At 35.7% G+C, this 15,428-nt stretch overlaps 1 protein-coding gene across 1 annotated transcript in view; it reads right to left on the bottom strand.

Moving 5' to 3' along the window:
• RNF17 (ring finger protein 17) overlaps positions 1 to 15,428 on the bottom strand; it is a 100,179-nt gene that overhangs the window by 18,296 nt on the left and 66,455 nt on the right. Inside the window, exons 23-27 of the mRNA XM_033104050.1 lie at positions 6,893 to 6,983; positions 5,820 to 5,935; positions 3,890 to 4,176; positions 2,383 to 2,546; positions 387 to 506 (exon numbers count right to left, since the gene is read on the bottom strand). Of these exons, the coding sequence (XP_032959941.1) occupies positions 387 to 506; positions 2,383 to 2,546; positions 3,890 to 4,176; positions 5,820 to 5,935; positions 6,893 to 6,983 (778 nt within the window). The remainder of the gene's footprint in view (positions 1 to 386; positions 507 to 2,382; positions 2,547 to 3,889; positions 4,177 to 5,819; positions 5,936 to 6,892; positions 6,984 to 15,428) is intronic.

The following is a 15,428-nucleotide window of genomic DNA, read 5'->3' as shown; positions in this document are numbered from 1 at the left end:
ATTTTAAAAAGTTGACTGTTAATTTAGATCACTAAGTTTTAGCTTATTTGTTATACAGCAAGAAATAATTTATATATCACTCCTTTATCTGATTTCCAGGTTCAAATCTGTGAGGATTTTATTTGATAAAGGAATAAATTAATTTTTACAATTTTATGCCTTCCCCTCTGTGAAGATATTATGTCTCTTCATTTATTCAGATGTTTTTATATCCTTCAGTATAATTCTGTAGTTTAATTTAGCAGTCATATTAAACTTATTTCTAAGTATTTTATTATTTTTCTTGCAACTAAAAGGGATTTCATTTTATATTCTAATTTCTAGAAAATTATTAACAAAAAAACAATATTTAAAATTAACCATCTTACAAATTACTGTTTACTCACAGGTACAGTGTTATAGAGCTCACAGGGAATACAAAACTGGGGTGTATCAGGATATAGCAAAATAGGGTAAAGATGACACTGTGGAATCTTCTCGGTGAATCCATGATCTAAATATTGTACCTGAAACAGGACAAAAAGAATTTATAGTTAAAATTTACTATTAAAAACTAGGGAACAGAAGGGACTCCCAGATCTTAAAAAAAGGAAAAAAGACGTCTTACGGAGATATCTAAATCTGGATTTGAAAAATCTCCAGAAGAAAGCAACTCTGTATTCTCTCATCCCATAGTATATCAAACCTCATTGTCAAAAGGTTTTCTTACATATAAACCAGAGTTTTGTTTTTTTTAAATAAACTGAGAATTATTAGATTTACAAATTGCCTGCGAATAATCCATTTTTTAAGATGATTTAAAAATTTTTTTTTCAAGTATTTTATAAGCACTGATTTACATTTGGTAAAGAAGCATTTCTCAGATTTTCAGTATTTCTCAAACAGTTCCACACTTTGGGAAACTATGTGCAATACTTCCTTCTTGGATTGTCTTGGCAGTCAGCATTTTAAAAAACGAAATAGATCATAGAGATGTAAAAGTACAGCACAGGGAATATAGTCAATAATATTATAATAACTATGTATGGTGTTAGGTGGGTACTAGATCTTTCAAGGTGATCACTTCATAAGTATTTAAAGAAAAAAAAAGTATATAAAGGTCTCATAACTATGTTGTACACCTGAAACTAATAAATATTGTATGTCAACTGCAAATGAAATTTTTTAAAATTAAATAGAATTGAATGAAAAACATGAGTATATCACATGTAGATAGGATGAGTACAGTTTCATGTAATGTTTATTTCTTTGTGGACCATAGGATAAACTTTGAAAGTATCAGATTAAAGAATGAAAAATTTATTGCGTATACTTGAAATGTCAAATGACCACAGGAAAAATAAAACAATGATAAAAATATCAAAATACTTTTAAATAAATTTTTCAAAAGAGCTATTAGACTGTGTGAGAGAAAATAAAGTTCACCACCGTTTTATTTATTTGGATTCCACGTATGTCAAGTTCACGAATTATGATAACTTAATGAAAGTGAATTCCAGTTCATTTTTATACTAAAAAGGGGTTATCTAAACAATTCAAATGTGAAATGGACTCATTTGCATATAAACACATAAATCTGTAAGTATCCATATGCTTAAATGTTCATCCAGAATTTGAAACCATTTTATTTCTATTAAAACCATTTAAAGCTTGTAGTCCAGTAGAAAAAGCACAAAACTTAGATCAGAAATTTAGCAATCAGATGCTAAATTTCAATTTTCTTATTAGTAAAATGAAAATAATTATCTACATCTATGATAGTTAGAAAAAAATTTAAAAACCAAATGCACATTTGTGAAAGAAGCTTAAAAACCAGAAGTGCTATTCTTATTGTTAGGTAGCATCATCAAATAGACCATAAACCCCTGTACAAGTAGAAACAAAAGATTATTTCCTTAATTTGTCCTTCCCACCTAACTAAAATTCTTAAGTGCTGAATGTCTCATGATTTCATTGCTTTACTTAGTAAATACATTATAAATGGCGGTCTTTTAATGTGTATTTTTATGTGCTCATTTTTTTTTTCAAAGTATGCAGATCTCTCTGAAGATCATGCATAAAACGCAAGTACTAGCTCAGTATTCTGAAGAGGTAAATTAACTGATACCCTGATAGGGTAAATTAGCTGGTGTACCATTGAGGTACCAGAGGCCAAACCTTTACCGGGAAATAATTTTTGGTTATTCAGGTTAATAAATATACTTGAAAATAAACCAAAAATTATTATGACAAATAAATGTGCAATGTATCTGACTGGTCTTCCTACAGGATTGAAGTTATTAAAAGATATTTTAATCAAACTTTCATGTATTTAGATTCAGAAGACCACTTACTGTTATAGCAGTTAGCCTTACAACGGTCACCAAGGAATATAAGACTCACCCTGATGGTGCCGCCGCCGAGTTCCATTACCTTGCCTCTATACCACATAGTATCTGATCCTCTTACTGCACAGGCTTCTCCCTTTTTCCAGAAATAAGGCTCCAAAAGACCAAGGCATTTTAAATTACTTTGAATTTCATTCATCATTTTTATTAGCTCAAATTCTGAAAAAGTTATTAAAGATAGAAAGCATTTAGGAAAAATTCCCATTTTCAAAGTAAATCACCAAATTTTAATAATTTCATCACTTAGATAATATTATAAATAATTAAAAATCAGTTCTCACATAATAGAGCCTTAATAAAATCTAATTCAGTCAGTAGCTTCTATGTTTCAAAACATACAACTAACAGCATGTAAATAATTATTCTGATCTCTGGCTATAAGTGCGAGCATTCTTCTGGGAGTGCAGGAATCATTAAAAGCTCTGAGCACATACAAGATAGCCTAATATAAGAGAACTACCACTTTAAGATAAGGTCATTTTGATAGCACACCTAAGTAAAACAGAACTCAAGTTATGTGTTACTTACTTAATGCTTAGACATAGCATAATGCTGGCATATAAAACCAAAATTCAAACATTGCTAATTACTGCTAACGGTCCCATTACTGATACCACAGAAGACAAGCTCTGGAGTCAGGGCCCGTAACAGTTCTACCACTTCAGTTGAGTGATCTTGGGTAGTTCCTTTACCCCCATCAGCCTCAGTTCGTTCTGTAAACTGGGGCCCGCACTGTCAGTCTCATGGGGATCAGATGTAAAGCATCTAGCACATTGCCTGGCACTAGCAGTCAGTTTTAGCCATGACTATACATGTCAAGCAAAGCTTCTGGATTAAGTACTAGTGCTAGAGTTCTCAAACACTGTTCACTTGTTCTAGAATAGCCAACTATACAGATTTACTCAGTTTTTCAAATTAAAAAATAGTATTTAGGTGATCAATAAATGAGACAAACATTTCGACATCTTCATAGTCACCATGCCCTTACCCATAGGCGGACTAAGGGAGCTTACGTCCTGTGAGTGTAGAGCTGCTCAGTTACAGAGCACTCTGCACACACCCACGCTGTAGAAAGGAAGAATTTGTACATAAGCCTAGAGAGATCTCAGGAAAGACCTGAATATTTTCAAATCTCTAGTCATTTGTTGTGATCTTTTCTCATTCTAAATTAATATAAACTTCTGTATTCTTTTTTCCTAGACAGCCTCCAAACTTGTGTAAGTTTCTAATATAAAAGAACTACCATCTCAAGATATGTGGAACCTGGAACCACCACCATGCTTATGGCCCAATGTCTCAATAAATGGTTTTTACGAGCTAGGCATTGTGAAAAGCACCACGTGTGTTATTTCATTCAACCTTCACGACAACCTAGTGAAAATGAGGTCCAAAGAGGTTAAATACTTGTCCAAAGTATTTCCTTCCACGTCTGTCTTATTAGAGAGTAAGCTGCTAAGCTACTACTTATAATGACTAATCCTATATACTGTAAAAGATCTTACCTGCTAATTTAGGTACCACAAATACAGTTCCATCATCACCAACGCAGCTGACGATTGCCTCAAATTCTTTCATGTTAGGAATAATTGGTGGTTTATAGCAGCCAGTGGTTCTTGGTTCTAGAACTTTCTCCTTAAATTCAGACACCCTGTGCTCACTGATACCAGCAGCTTTTTTGTCAGGGTTAAAATTAATTTTAGTACACTTAGTAACCACTGAATCTTCTTGTTCCAGGGGGATTTCCCGAAACTTCTCAGATAATGAATGGCTGTTATATAATTTATTAATTCTGTAACACCCAAAAAAGAATACATCTAAATAAGCAAATAAAACATTCTGGAGAAAACAATATAAAAGCAATCCCTCCAATATATTTAAAATTAAAAATATATATATATATTTGCTCTAATCTAGGATATATTAGTCTAATTTGTTACGTGAAAATGAGCATAATTTAAGTTATAATGAAAATTATTTTAAATGATGAGCTTGATAAAAAAAGGAATATAATTTCACTTAAATGCTTTAAATTACAATCTCATATTTACATGCTATTTTCTCTTAAAATCTGATAAGAATACCTCAAGTATTAGACAATCAACCAGATATTATAGGAAACACAACACCTTCATGTTGATTCGAATTTAGTCCACAGACAGAACACATACATGTGGCTAGTTATCAACATTCATAAAATAACACAATGATATTATGAATCCCCTAAAAAATATGGTACTATTCAGATACGAAGTGTTACTGGTAATACGCTATATTCACTCATAATTTCTTTTACCTTTTGTTATTCTCTTATAATTAATTTCCCTTCCTTCTAGGATATGCCTACCAAAAATATCCTAGAAGGAAATTAGCATTACTTATTTTAGCAGAATTACAGCAGATTTTTGTTTCTTCTACTTTCCTGTATTTTCCTTTAAAAGGAAATAAGCATTGAAGAAGTAGGTCCATAATTCCTCAACTCCCACCACTCCCTCAGGCCCCAGCCTTGAGCGAGCTGGTGGTTTTGGTGCCGTCCAAGCAGTGAAGAGCATCACCAGTGGCAGGTGTTGTAACATTAACTTGCGTAGCATTTCCTCCTTTAACATTTTTTTATCAATGAATTGCTCTAGTCTACAGCCAGTGAACCCGAAGAGACACTCGGGACTAAAGATGCAGAACGTGGTGACAGGCCAGTGCCCAGCATTAGGTCAGCACCCACCAGGCCTGGCCAACCACCTCAGGACCCATTCTACTTCAGATGTCTCCTTCTCTGGCCATTTCATCAGGACTGGGGTCCGGGCCCATATAAGGTAAGCTATAGTAATATAAGAGAGATCTGGTCACACGTGGTACCACGTGGCTACCTGAAACATGTGTCTGCAATGCCCATAGACTTCCACATCTAGGAGAAAGAGAACCAGGAAGCTAGGGCTGGTGCAATGTCCTGATGCTTCTCCCCTTGGCCAAAGGTACTTGAACTCTGTAGGACCAGGAAGGGTCTTTAAATGCAAATCTTGTTCAGTTATGTCTTTTGTCACCCATTTCTGTTTCACATAAACATGTTGGTGTATACCTATGAGAATTGCCAACATAAAGCTTAAACATTTGTGTCTAAGCAAATGAGGCCAAAGGTACCCACTGTACCATTCTCCTTTCCTGTGGTTTAGTGTGTCAATGCCAAAGCAAAGGGAAAAGCAGAAAAGCAAACAAGTCAGTAAGGCTTTAAATATGCAAGAGCTGATGGGCCTGAATAAAGAAATTAGCAATACTGAAGGAATGTATTTCTGAGCTGGCTCCTCAGGGTTATTTTATAAATCATTTTTACGAGCAAACAAGATGCAATTCAGGTTTGAAGGCACACAGACATGAAGACTTACACAGGCAAATAAGAAGCCTCCTCCTAAACTGATGTGGAAAACAAAAAAAAGTCCATACCTCCTTTCTCTCAAAGCCAAACCCTTTTTAATCAAATATTTAGAGACATCAACACGCTCTCCTTTTTCATCTCTGCAGAAAATTTTCACAGGTAGAGGCCACGCTGTGGTGTTTTCCTGAAGTGGTTTCAGAACAAAGTATGAGACACAAAAATGAAATGTTATACACACTTCTCACCGGCATTTCCTCCAACATTTCTCCAAGCCAGAAAAAAATTCCCAGCCAAGTAATTTTGATATATGAACATATCAGAGAGAAAACAGCCTGGAAGAGAGTCAAAGGGGACAGACAGTGTCTTGTGAAATGTAGCAGGAAGGTCTCACTATCAAGGTAAAATGTGTGGGGGTGGGGGGCGGGAGGGATGAGGAGGGTAAGTCAACTGAAAAACTTGTTTTTCCCAGAACGGGGAAGGGAGTGGGGGGATACACCATCAGTTACAAGTTTCTCTATTCTCCTACTAAACTCTGCACATTATAGATTGAAATCTATTTTCCCAGGTGTGCCTTTTTTCCCTTACAAATAAGCAAAAGAATGAACTACAAAACATTCTGCTTCATGTAGAATTACAAAAATGGAGAAAGTATACATACAAAGAAAAAAGTAACATGGAAAAATTACTTATATAATAAAATTCTAATCACTAATGTGATGTTATCAAATTAGAAAAAAAAGGAGGCAAAGAATATTTTTAAATGTTCTGGAAAGATATATCCTATATATATCCTCTTTTCAAGTCCATACTCATACACACTTTTTATGACATAGTTAATATTTCATTAGAAGCTCAAATAGTTTTCCAGTTTGCATATATGCAGAAATGCACTCCAACATACATAAATATAACATGCAAATTATCAATACAAAAATATTACTTTAGAAATGTTTTAATTCATGCGATCATTTATAGTGACATGTATTATCAAACAGCTGTTATAACTTAGAACAAGACCAAAAAGGGTTGCAAAAAAAAGAAAAATCCAAATACTTTGCCATTTTTTTCTCAACAATACATGGAACTGTAGAAAACATCAATGAAATAATCAGTACATATCTATTATAACCCCATCACACACCTGTAAGATTATAGTTGCTACAGCTCCAGTTAGGTACAACGAAAGACAGTCACAAGCTGTCGCTGTCCACTTGTCACTCCCACCAGTTGGTCTAAAACAAAAAATAATGACAACTTGTTTTATAACCAACAGCACAGGATACAGAAATATAAAATAACCACCACATACACATATATTTGAATCAACTACATGTGTAGCGAGAAATCAATTTAAACATGACTTTGTGTTACTTTCACAATTTTCTCCCGTTTTCATATTTTCATAGCCTTTTGTTCTTCTCTCTAATGATGAGGTCCTTGTGGATAAGATTAAAAACAGACTAGATAAACCTGTCATTTTAAATGATTCATTCAAGTTTTTATAACAATGTTGAAAGGGTCTCTGGCATCTTTTAGCTTTATTTTTGAACAGATCTGTAATATTCCTATTTGTGCCCATGTCTGAAAAATGTACACACATATATATGTATGTATATATCTTTTGGCCAAATAAAAGCAATTGGCTAGATGGAAATTGTTTCAAATCAAGAAAGAAATCAGACAATCCCAAACTACAAGCTTCCTGCATGATTTGGAGAACTGTGGGTGGCACACCAAAGCACCAGGAAATTATCCTCCCATAGGCTTTCATTAATGATAGAGCTACTTCCCACTTGTAAAACTTACATCCCGGTACTCCAAGGGGAAATAGTAGCTAAGACTTATTTACCAAGTTAATGACTTGGACCTCTGGAGGGAAGGCCAATTTTTGGCAACACTGTTACTTCAGTGACTAGATATTCTGATTTTTGTCAATGGACGCTAGAAATTCAAATATTTATGTGGCACCGGTGGTTTTAAGAAAAGTTGAAAATTTTAAAAACTTTCTGGAGTCTGACCTATTTCACTTAGCATAATATTCTCAAGGTCCATCCATGTTGTTGCAAATAATAAGACTTCATTATTTTTAACGGCCAAGTAATACTCCATTGTATAAATGTATCAGCTTCTTTATGCAATCATCTATCTATCGATGGCCATTTCTGTTGTTTCCGTATCTTGGCTATTGTGAATAGTGCTGCATATATTTTTTCGAATTAGTGTTTTGGCTTTCTTTGGATACCCTGGAGTGGAACTGCTGGGTCATAAGGTACTTCCATACTTCCATAGTGGCTGCACCAACCTGCAATCCCACATTCAGTGCACCAGGGTTCCCTTTTCTCCACATCCTTGTCAACACTGGTTGTTTGTTGACTTACTGATGATAGCCATTCTGACAGGAGTGAGGGGATATCTCATTGTGGTTTGTATTTGCACTTCTCCAATGATTAGTGACTTTGAGCATTTTTTGATGTCTGTTGGTCATCAGTATGTCCTCTTTAGAGAAATGTCTCTTCATGTCCTCTGCCCAGTTTTTAATAAGGCTGTATTTTTTCAGTATTGAGTTTTATGATTTTTTTAAAAATAAAATTTGGATATTAACCCTTTATCAGATGTGTCATTGGCAAATAGCTTCTCCCACACAGTAGGATGCTTTTTTGTTTTACTGATAGTTTCCTTTGCTGTGAAAAAACTTTTTAGTTTGATGTACTCCGTTTTTTTCTTGTTTCCCTTGGCCGAAGAGATGTATCAGTAAAAATGTTACTAAGAGTAAATGTCTGCAAATTTACTTCCTTTTTGTCTAGGAGTTTTATGGTTACAAGTCTTACATTTAAGTCTTTAATCCATTTTGAATTTATTCTTGTATATGGCGTAAGAAGGTGGTCTCATTTTCCCAGCACCATTTATTAAATAGACTGCCTATTCCAATGTAAATTCTTGCTTCCACTGTCATAGATTAAATTATCATATAGGCATGGATTTATTTCTGGGCTCTCTATTCTGTTCCGTTGATCTATGTGTCTGTTTTTATACCAATACCAGGCTGTTTTGATCACTATAGCCTTGCAGTATGATTTGATGTCAGATAGCATACCTCTCACTTTGTTCTTATTTCTCAAGATTGCCCTGGCTATTCAGGGTCTTTTATGGTTCCATATAAATTTTAGGATTATTTGTTCTAGTTCTGTTGAAAAATGTCATTGGTAATTTGATAGGGATTGCACTGAATTTAGTATTGCCTTAATACGGACATTTTAACTATATTAATTCTTCCTATCCACCATATGATCTCACTTATATGCGGAATCTAAAGGTCAGAATAAATGAGCAAACAAAACAAACAGACTCACAGATATAGAAAAAGAAAACTGTTGCTTGCTAGATGGGAGGGGGTGAGGATGGGGGAGAAGATGAAGGGATTAGAAAGAGCAAATTAGTAGATACAATACATGGAGATATGAAATACAGTAGGAGGAATACAATCAACAATGTTGTAAAGATCATATAAGGTGCCAGATGGGCGCTGGACTTATCAGGGGGATCACTTCATAGACTGTGTAGATGCCTGACCACTGCGCTGTACACCTGAAGCTGAAGTAGAATAATATTGTATGTCAACTATAATTAGATAGATAGATAGATAGATAGATAGATAGATAGATAGATAGATAGATAGATAGAGGTGGATAGATGATAGATACATAGTCATGGAAGGTGGAGTATAGCATAAGGACGATAGCCAATGGAATTTTAACAGTTACATGTCAGAAGGGTAGTAGCTTGGGGGATGGAAGGGGGGTTATCACTTTTTGAGGGGTGTAAATGTCTGTTATGTTGCTTTGTACACCTGAAACTTTAAAAAAAAAAGTGGAGACAAAAACAAAACTTTCTGGAGGCAAAACTTACAGTTCATGTTAGCTGGATTCGGCGCACAGACTGTAAACTACATATAGTCTCTGACATAGAAATAAGCTTTCAAATTTACAGACAATACATTAGGAAGGACAGCCTAGACGATGAGCAACAACATTTGAATTTCAAAACGATTTAAATGAAATCTGACAGGAATAAATGTAAAATTCTATGTTTTGGTGAAAAAAATCAATGATTTAAGTATATAAAAAGCAATAGTTTCCTAATAAGTTGATCGAAGAAGAGCAAGTGCCACTCCTACGAAGCCCTTCTAAGTAGAAAGCCCTTGTAGGGACATCAGGGCATGTCCTGCCCTCCAGGGCAGTGCTGGGTCTTTGGCTGTAAAGCCTGATGTTTTGGCTGGTGATACCTTTGTCTTCGGGGAAGACGGAACATGATAATCCTGGTTCAGTCAACAAATGGATACAGAGTGACGTGCTTGGGAGCTTTTATACAGTTGTTGTTTAGTAAAACTGAAAGTCGAATGGAGTGACAGCTAAGAGCACCACTTTTGACTAATAGTCACAAGCTCAATGCAAATTCAATGAAAACTGCTTAAGAAATTCAACCCAATTCACCACCCCCCAAAAAAATTTGAGTATGCTGCATGAAACAAAATGTAATGAACAGAATCCCACGTTTCTAATTTTAGTGAGATCTGCTCAGAAAATACCTGAAATAATTCTTCCAACTTAAACCAGAAAACATTTAGAGAACACAACCAGGAAAATCTGGAAATCATGTTATTTTAGGATTCTTTGACAAAACTGTAATAGCCCGGAATTAAAAAAAAGTCCCGGTGGAACAAGATATCTACCTTTCCATATCTGATGGCTGGAAGAGTCAAGAAGTTTGTTCTGAGGGAAGATGAGGATGTGTGGGAGCTATGGGGAGACTAGCTTTAATGCGACATAAAGACACTAGCAACTGGAGCTGCCTGATAAACGAGCTCCCTGGACAAGTATGCTGCGCAGCACTGGAAGTTTTCAAGCAGGTCTTGGCTGTCCTTTTATTATTTGGACTGGTATAAAAGAAATTACTGTCACTATGCCACTAACGTGTTTGGATTCCAACTTTAAGAAATAATTCTTGTTACAAAGACACTATGGCTTTTTTGGCACAGATTTTACGATGAAGGAAGGTCCCCTAGAAGCAGGAATTTGCCACATCTTAATTTTTCAAAATGAAGCCTGAGGATAATATATACCCATGCTAATGATGCTGTGACTCCCTTCCATCTGGGAGAACCATGAAATGAAATTCCACACAGATATGTGAAGAGCTTCTTGGGTTTTACCAAACAACATTTCCCTCTTAAATTACCATTCAGAACAGACTGAATTTTCCTATATTCCTTTAAGCTATATCTTATATACAAAATTTTCTTCTTATTTACAGAGTTTTCTTAATAGCTGAAGCGTATCTGAATAACTTCTTAAAAATCTAGTGAATTCAACTTTAAAATATTATTATGGTGGGCCGGCCCGGTGGCTCAGGCGGTTGGAGCTCCGTGCTCCTAACTCCGAAAGCTGCCGGTTCGATTCCCACATGGGCCAGTGGGCTCTCAACCACAAGGCTGCTGGTTTGATTCCTTGACTCCCGCAAGGGATGGTGGGCTCCACCCCTGCAACTAACGATTGAACACGGCACCATGAGCTGAGCTGCCGCTGAGCTCCCGGATGGCTCAGTTGGTTGGAGAGCGTCCTCTCAACCATAAGGTTGTCGGTTCAACTCCTGCAAGGGATGGTGGGCTGTGCCCCCTGCAACTAGCAACGGCAACTGGACCTGGAGATGAGCTGCGCCCTCCACAGCTAAGACTGAAAGGACAACAACTTGATTTGGGAAAAAAGTCCTGGAAGTACACACTGTTCCCCAATAAAGTCCTGTTCCTCTTCCCCAATAAAACCTTAAAAAATAAATAAATAGAAATAAAATACTATGGTAATTTTCAAACACATTCAAAAACAGAGAATATAATACATCTGACGTATCTGTCACTCTTGACAATTATCAATACGTGAGCAATTTTATTTCATTTATACTCCTATACTCGTCCCATCCCTGATTATTTTTAAGCAAGTCCCAGATATCACACTATTTCATTTGGAAAGATTGTATTTCCGTAAGATTATGTTTTTAAACAAACATAACCTAACCATGTACCGTTATGACATCTAAACAATTTAATACCATGTTTCCCCAAAAATAAGACCAGGTCTTGTAATTTTTACTCCATTAGGGCTTATTTTCAGGGGATGTCTTATTTTCTCATGTACAACAATCTACATTTATTCAAATACAGTCATATCATCTTCTGGAACATCGTCATAATGTACTAAATGCATCTGTCTGGCTGACGATCTTAACTGGGGCTTATTTTCAGTGTAGGTCTTTTTTGGGGGAAACACGATAGTTCCTCAATATTGACCATTCAGATGGTGTTCATTTTTTCCTCATGTTGCACAACAGTTTGAATTGGTAAACAAAGTGCACACGTGGTGAATGGCTGACGTTTCCCGTGTGCCCTTCCATCGCTTTCCCTCGCACTTTTCGGTTGAAGAAACTGAGTTGTGTGGTCTGCAGTTTCCGTGGTTTGGATTTAGCTGGTGCATTGCCATGGTGTTGGCCATGTTCCTGCCCCCTGAATGTCCTCTAAATTCAGGAAGGTCTAGAGTCCTGATCAGATTCAGGCTTGCACTTTCCTTTTTTCAGCCACACTATTCATCGGTGGTGCTGTGTGCTCCCATCAGGAAGGGTACAATGTCTGATTCTCTTTTTGTGATGTTAGCAGCCACTGACACTCATCGTCTAGATCTCCAAGTTTATTAGGGTTATAAAATGGTGCCATTTTAATGACATCATTCTTCCTTTGTTAGTCGGAATAGTTATAAAGGACAACATTCCCTAATTAACTATTTGATTATCCTGAAATATAGATCACAAGGAAAAGCAAAGCAAAAACTCATTTCCCTTATTCACCAGTTTTCAGAATAATGAGGTGGATTCCTAGAATCCTCTATAAGTAACCAATGAGGGTTTTTTGTTTTTTTTAAAAAATCACTTTATAAACATAAAGATTTAAACATAGCAAATGCTTTAATACATTACAATTATCCTACTGGTGCTCGAGCTGTGCCATCTTTGGTCAGTGGAAGTTTACTCGAGTTGGCTACTGAGTCCTTTTGTTATCATCCCAATAATTCTTTACAGATTTCTTGCTTTTTGCTATGATAAGATATTCTAGGCTCTTATTACCCGAGACCTGAATCAGCCATTTTCTTTTTAAAGAGCACGAATTTCTTTTAGTGGGAAATGGCATGTGGAGGCCACAATTTGCATACCAGCACAGCTCACTGCTACTGGGTCCTTCATATTACAAGGCTAAAAAATATGTTTTTTTTACAATTAAGACACCTCATGAGTTTCTACTGATACTTCTAATCCAAAATCAGGAGTACAAGCTAACCCTAACCTTACACCTTTATCATCTATCCACATCAGTTCTTAGTGACATGTACATAATGACTATTTTGACTTATCCTACCATACACACACAGTAAGTATTTCCTGTGACACTACAACCTACTTTGGGAGTAATGAAAACAACTGCTGATGGAGGGGGGCAGTTATTTTTTTGTCCTTAGGATGTATTCTGGTTAGAATGTACATTCCACGTACGGTGTTTTAAAGCCACTGAAGAAGTTCCTCTCTGAGAGGCTATACTACCACTATATACAGTCAGTTAATTTCACTTTCCTTACCATCTTACTGATTTCTTTATATAAAATATTAGCATAGTTCCAATACTAAATCAGTATTGTTAGGAACCTCCTTCTGCTTTTCCCCAACATCTTATTTGAAGTAATGTTCACCACCAGTCCTTATGTCAAAATCTCTCATGCTTATCATCTAAAGCTTGTTTCTCCTACAGATTCCTCAGGAAGGGTTCCTTGAAACAATGTTCCCTGAGTGGTCATATCAGTTTGTCTATGGGCTTTATCCTGAAGGTCAGTTGGGCTGGGCATAAAACTCATAGCTTGCCATTTTCGACTATTTTTTAAATGTTACTGCATTACCTTCTGGCATAAAGTGTGATTTTTATTCCTCTTATAAGTCAATAATTTTACTAGATAATCTCTCAGTGTTGGCATTCCTGATTTTTAATATACACTTTTAAGCAGGCTTTTATTTTAGGAACACTTTCTTGAACCAGGTTCTTACTATTTGGTCTATTTCTTTTAGTTTTCTTTGCAATTCATATCACATGTATGTGCATGCTGGGTCTTTCTTGGTCTATTTTAGGTATCTTTTGTTTTCTTTTGAATCCTTTGGATTAATTTCAAAAATTTGTCTTCCTTTCTATTTCACTTCCTTTCTATTTCATTGTCTTTCTATTAAGATATTACTTATTGTGTAATTGTTTTTGCATTTTCTCTAGTCTACATTTCTGATAGGATTTTATTTTATTTCTAATTCTTTCTGAGTATTATCACTTATTTCTAATTCTTTCTGAGGGCTATCATTTTTTCAAATCTTCCTTTTTCTGTAATAAATCTTATTTTTGAGTTTTTCTAATTGTTTGTGTTCTTCACAGTGTCCATCATTTTAAAAGTTTTTAGTCCATTCTGAAATATTAGATTACAGTTTATTATTTTGTAAGCATGTCTTTTTGGTGGATTTCCATTGCCTCTAGAGATGTTATTTGGCTTCATTCTTTTTTCTCTTAATAATTTGCACGGAGTTCAACTGTAATCCTTTCTTTTGCTCATGTTTTAAGTGACATAAAATTTCCTGTGCTCTTAGGAGGAAAGGGTAGATCACACTGCTTTTCTCACTTAATGACTCTAGAACTCTCTCTTGTGTTGTTTTCCCAAAGTGACAGAAAAGGTGGCATTATACTTTGATATTCTGTTTCTCTCCCCTGCTCTGATCTGCATCTTTTCTTTGCTTTCTCCCATTGTCTGGCTTGCTCGAACCAGGCTCTATTCTCAGCAGTTCCCCTCAGTGTGGGGTCATGGAAGAGAGCTTAGATAGCTAAGATGTGATACGGCTAGAAAGGCTCCAGCATCACAAAACTGACACACAACAGGTCTATTACATTCAACTATGGATGGTCTCCAGCATTACTCTGTTCTCAGTCTGGGCTGCTCTTCTCATATTGCTCTGCCTGCTCCAGTGAACCACTATTGCTGATTTCTTATCTTCAGAGCTGTCAGAAGCCCAGTCAGCTTTCCCACCACATCTTCCCACACAAATGCTGACCCCACAGGGGTCATGTTGGCGACACCTGCTTGTATTTGAGGACTCTCAGGGGGAAGCCTTGTTGCCTACTTTCATTGTAGATGTTTACTGTGCAGTCTTTACTTTTGCTATCAAAGCAGCTTTTGGTTTATGGTAGGATTTTAGTAGATTCCTCTCTAATTCAGTATTTTTGGTAATTTACACATTTTTAGTTTTCTATGCAATCCTCAGCTTATGAAATACATTTTATTTCTGCCTTTGTTCAAGTTTTTTTTATTTATTTAACACTTTAAATTCTACCGTGTTTCCCCGAAAATAAGACCTAGCCGGACAATCAGCTCTAATGCATCTTTTGGAGCAAAAATTAATGTAAGACCTGGTATTATATTGTATTGTATTATACCCAGTCTTATTTTACTATAAAATTAATATAAGACCCGATCTTATTTTACTCTTATAGTAAAATGGCTTCATTCTTTTTTGAAACCATTTCAAAATGGCATACATTACTCTTATAGTAAAAT

The sequence above is a fragment of the Rhinolophus ferrumequinum genome, chromosome 4 (genome assembly GCF_004115265.2).
Source record: "Rhinolophus ferrumequinum isolate MPI-CBG mRhiFer1 chromosome 4, mRhiFer1_v1.p, whole genome shotgun sequence".
Classification (NCBI taxonomy): domain Eukaryota; kingdom Metazoa; phylum Chordata; class Mammalia; order Chiroptera; family Rhinolophidae; genus Rhinolophus; species Rhinolophus ferrumequinum.
Note: the sequence above shows the minus strand (reverse complement) of the source record. Positions and strands in the feature narration are given on the sequence as shown.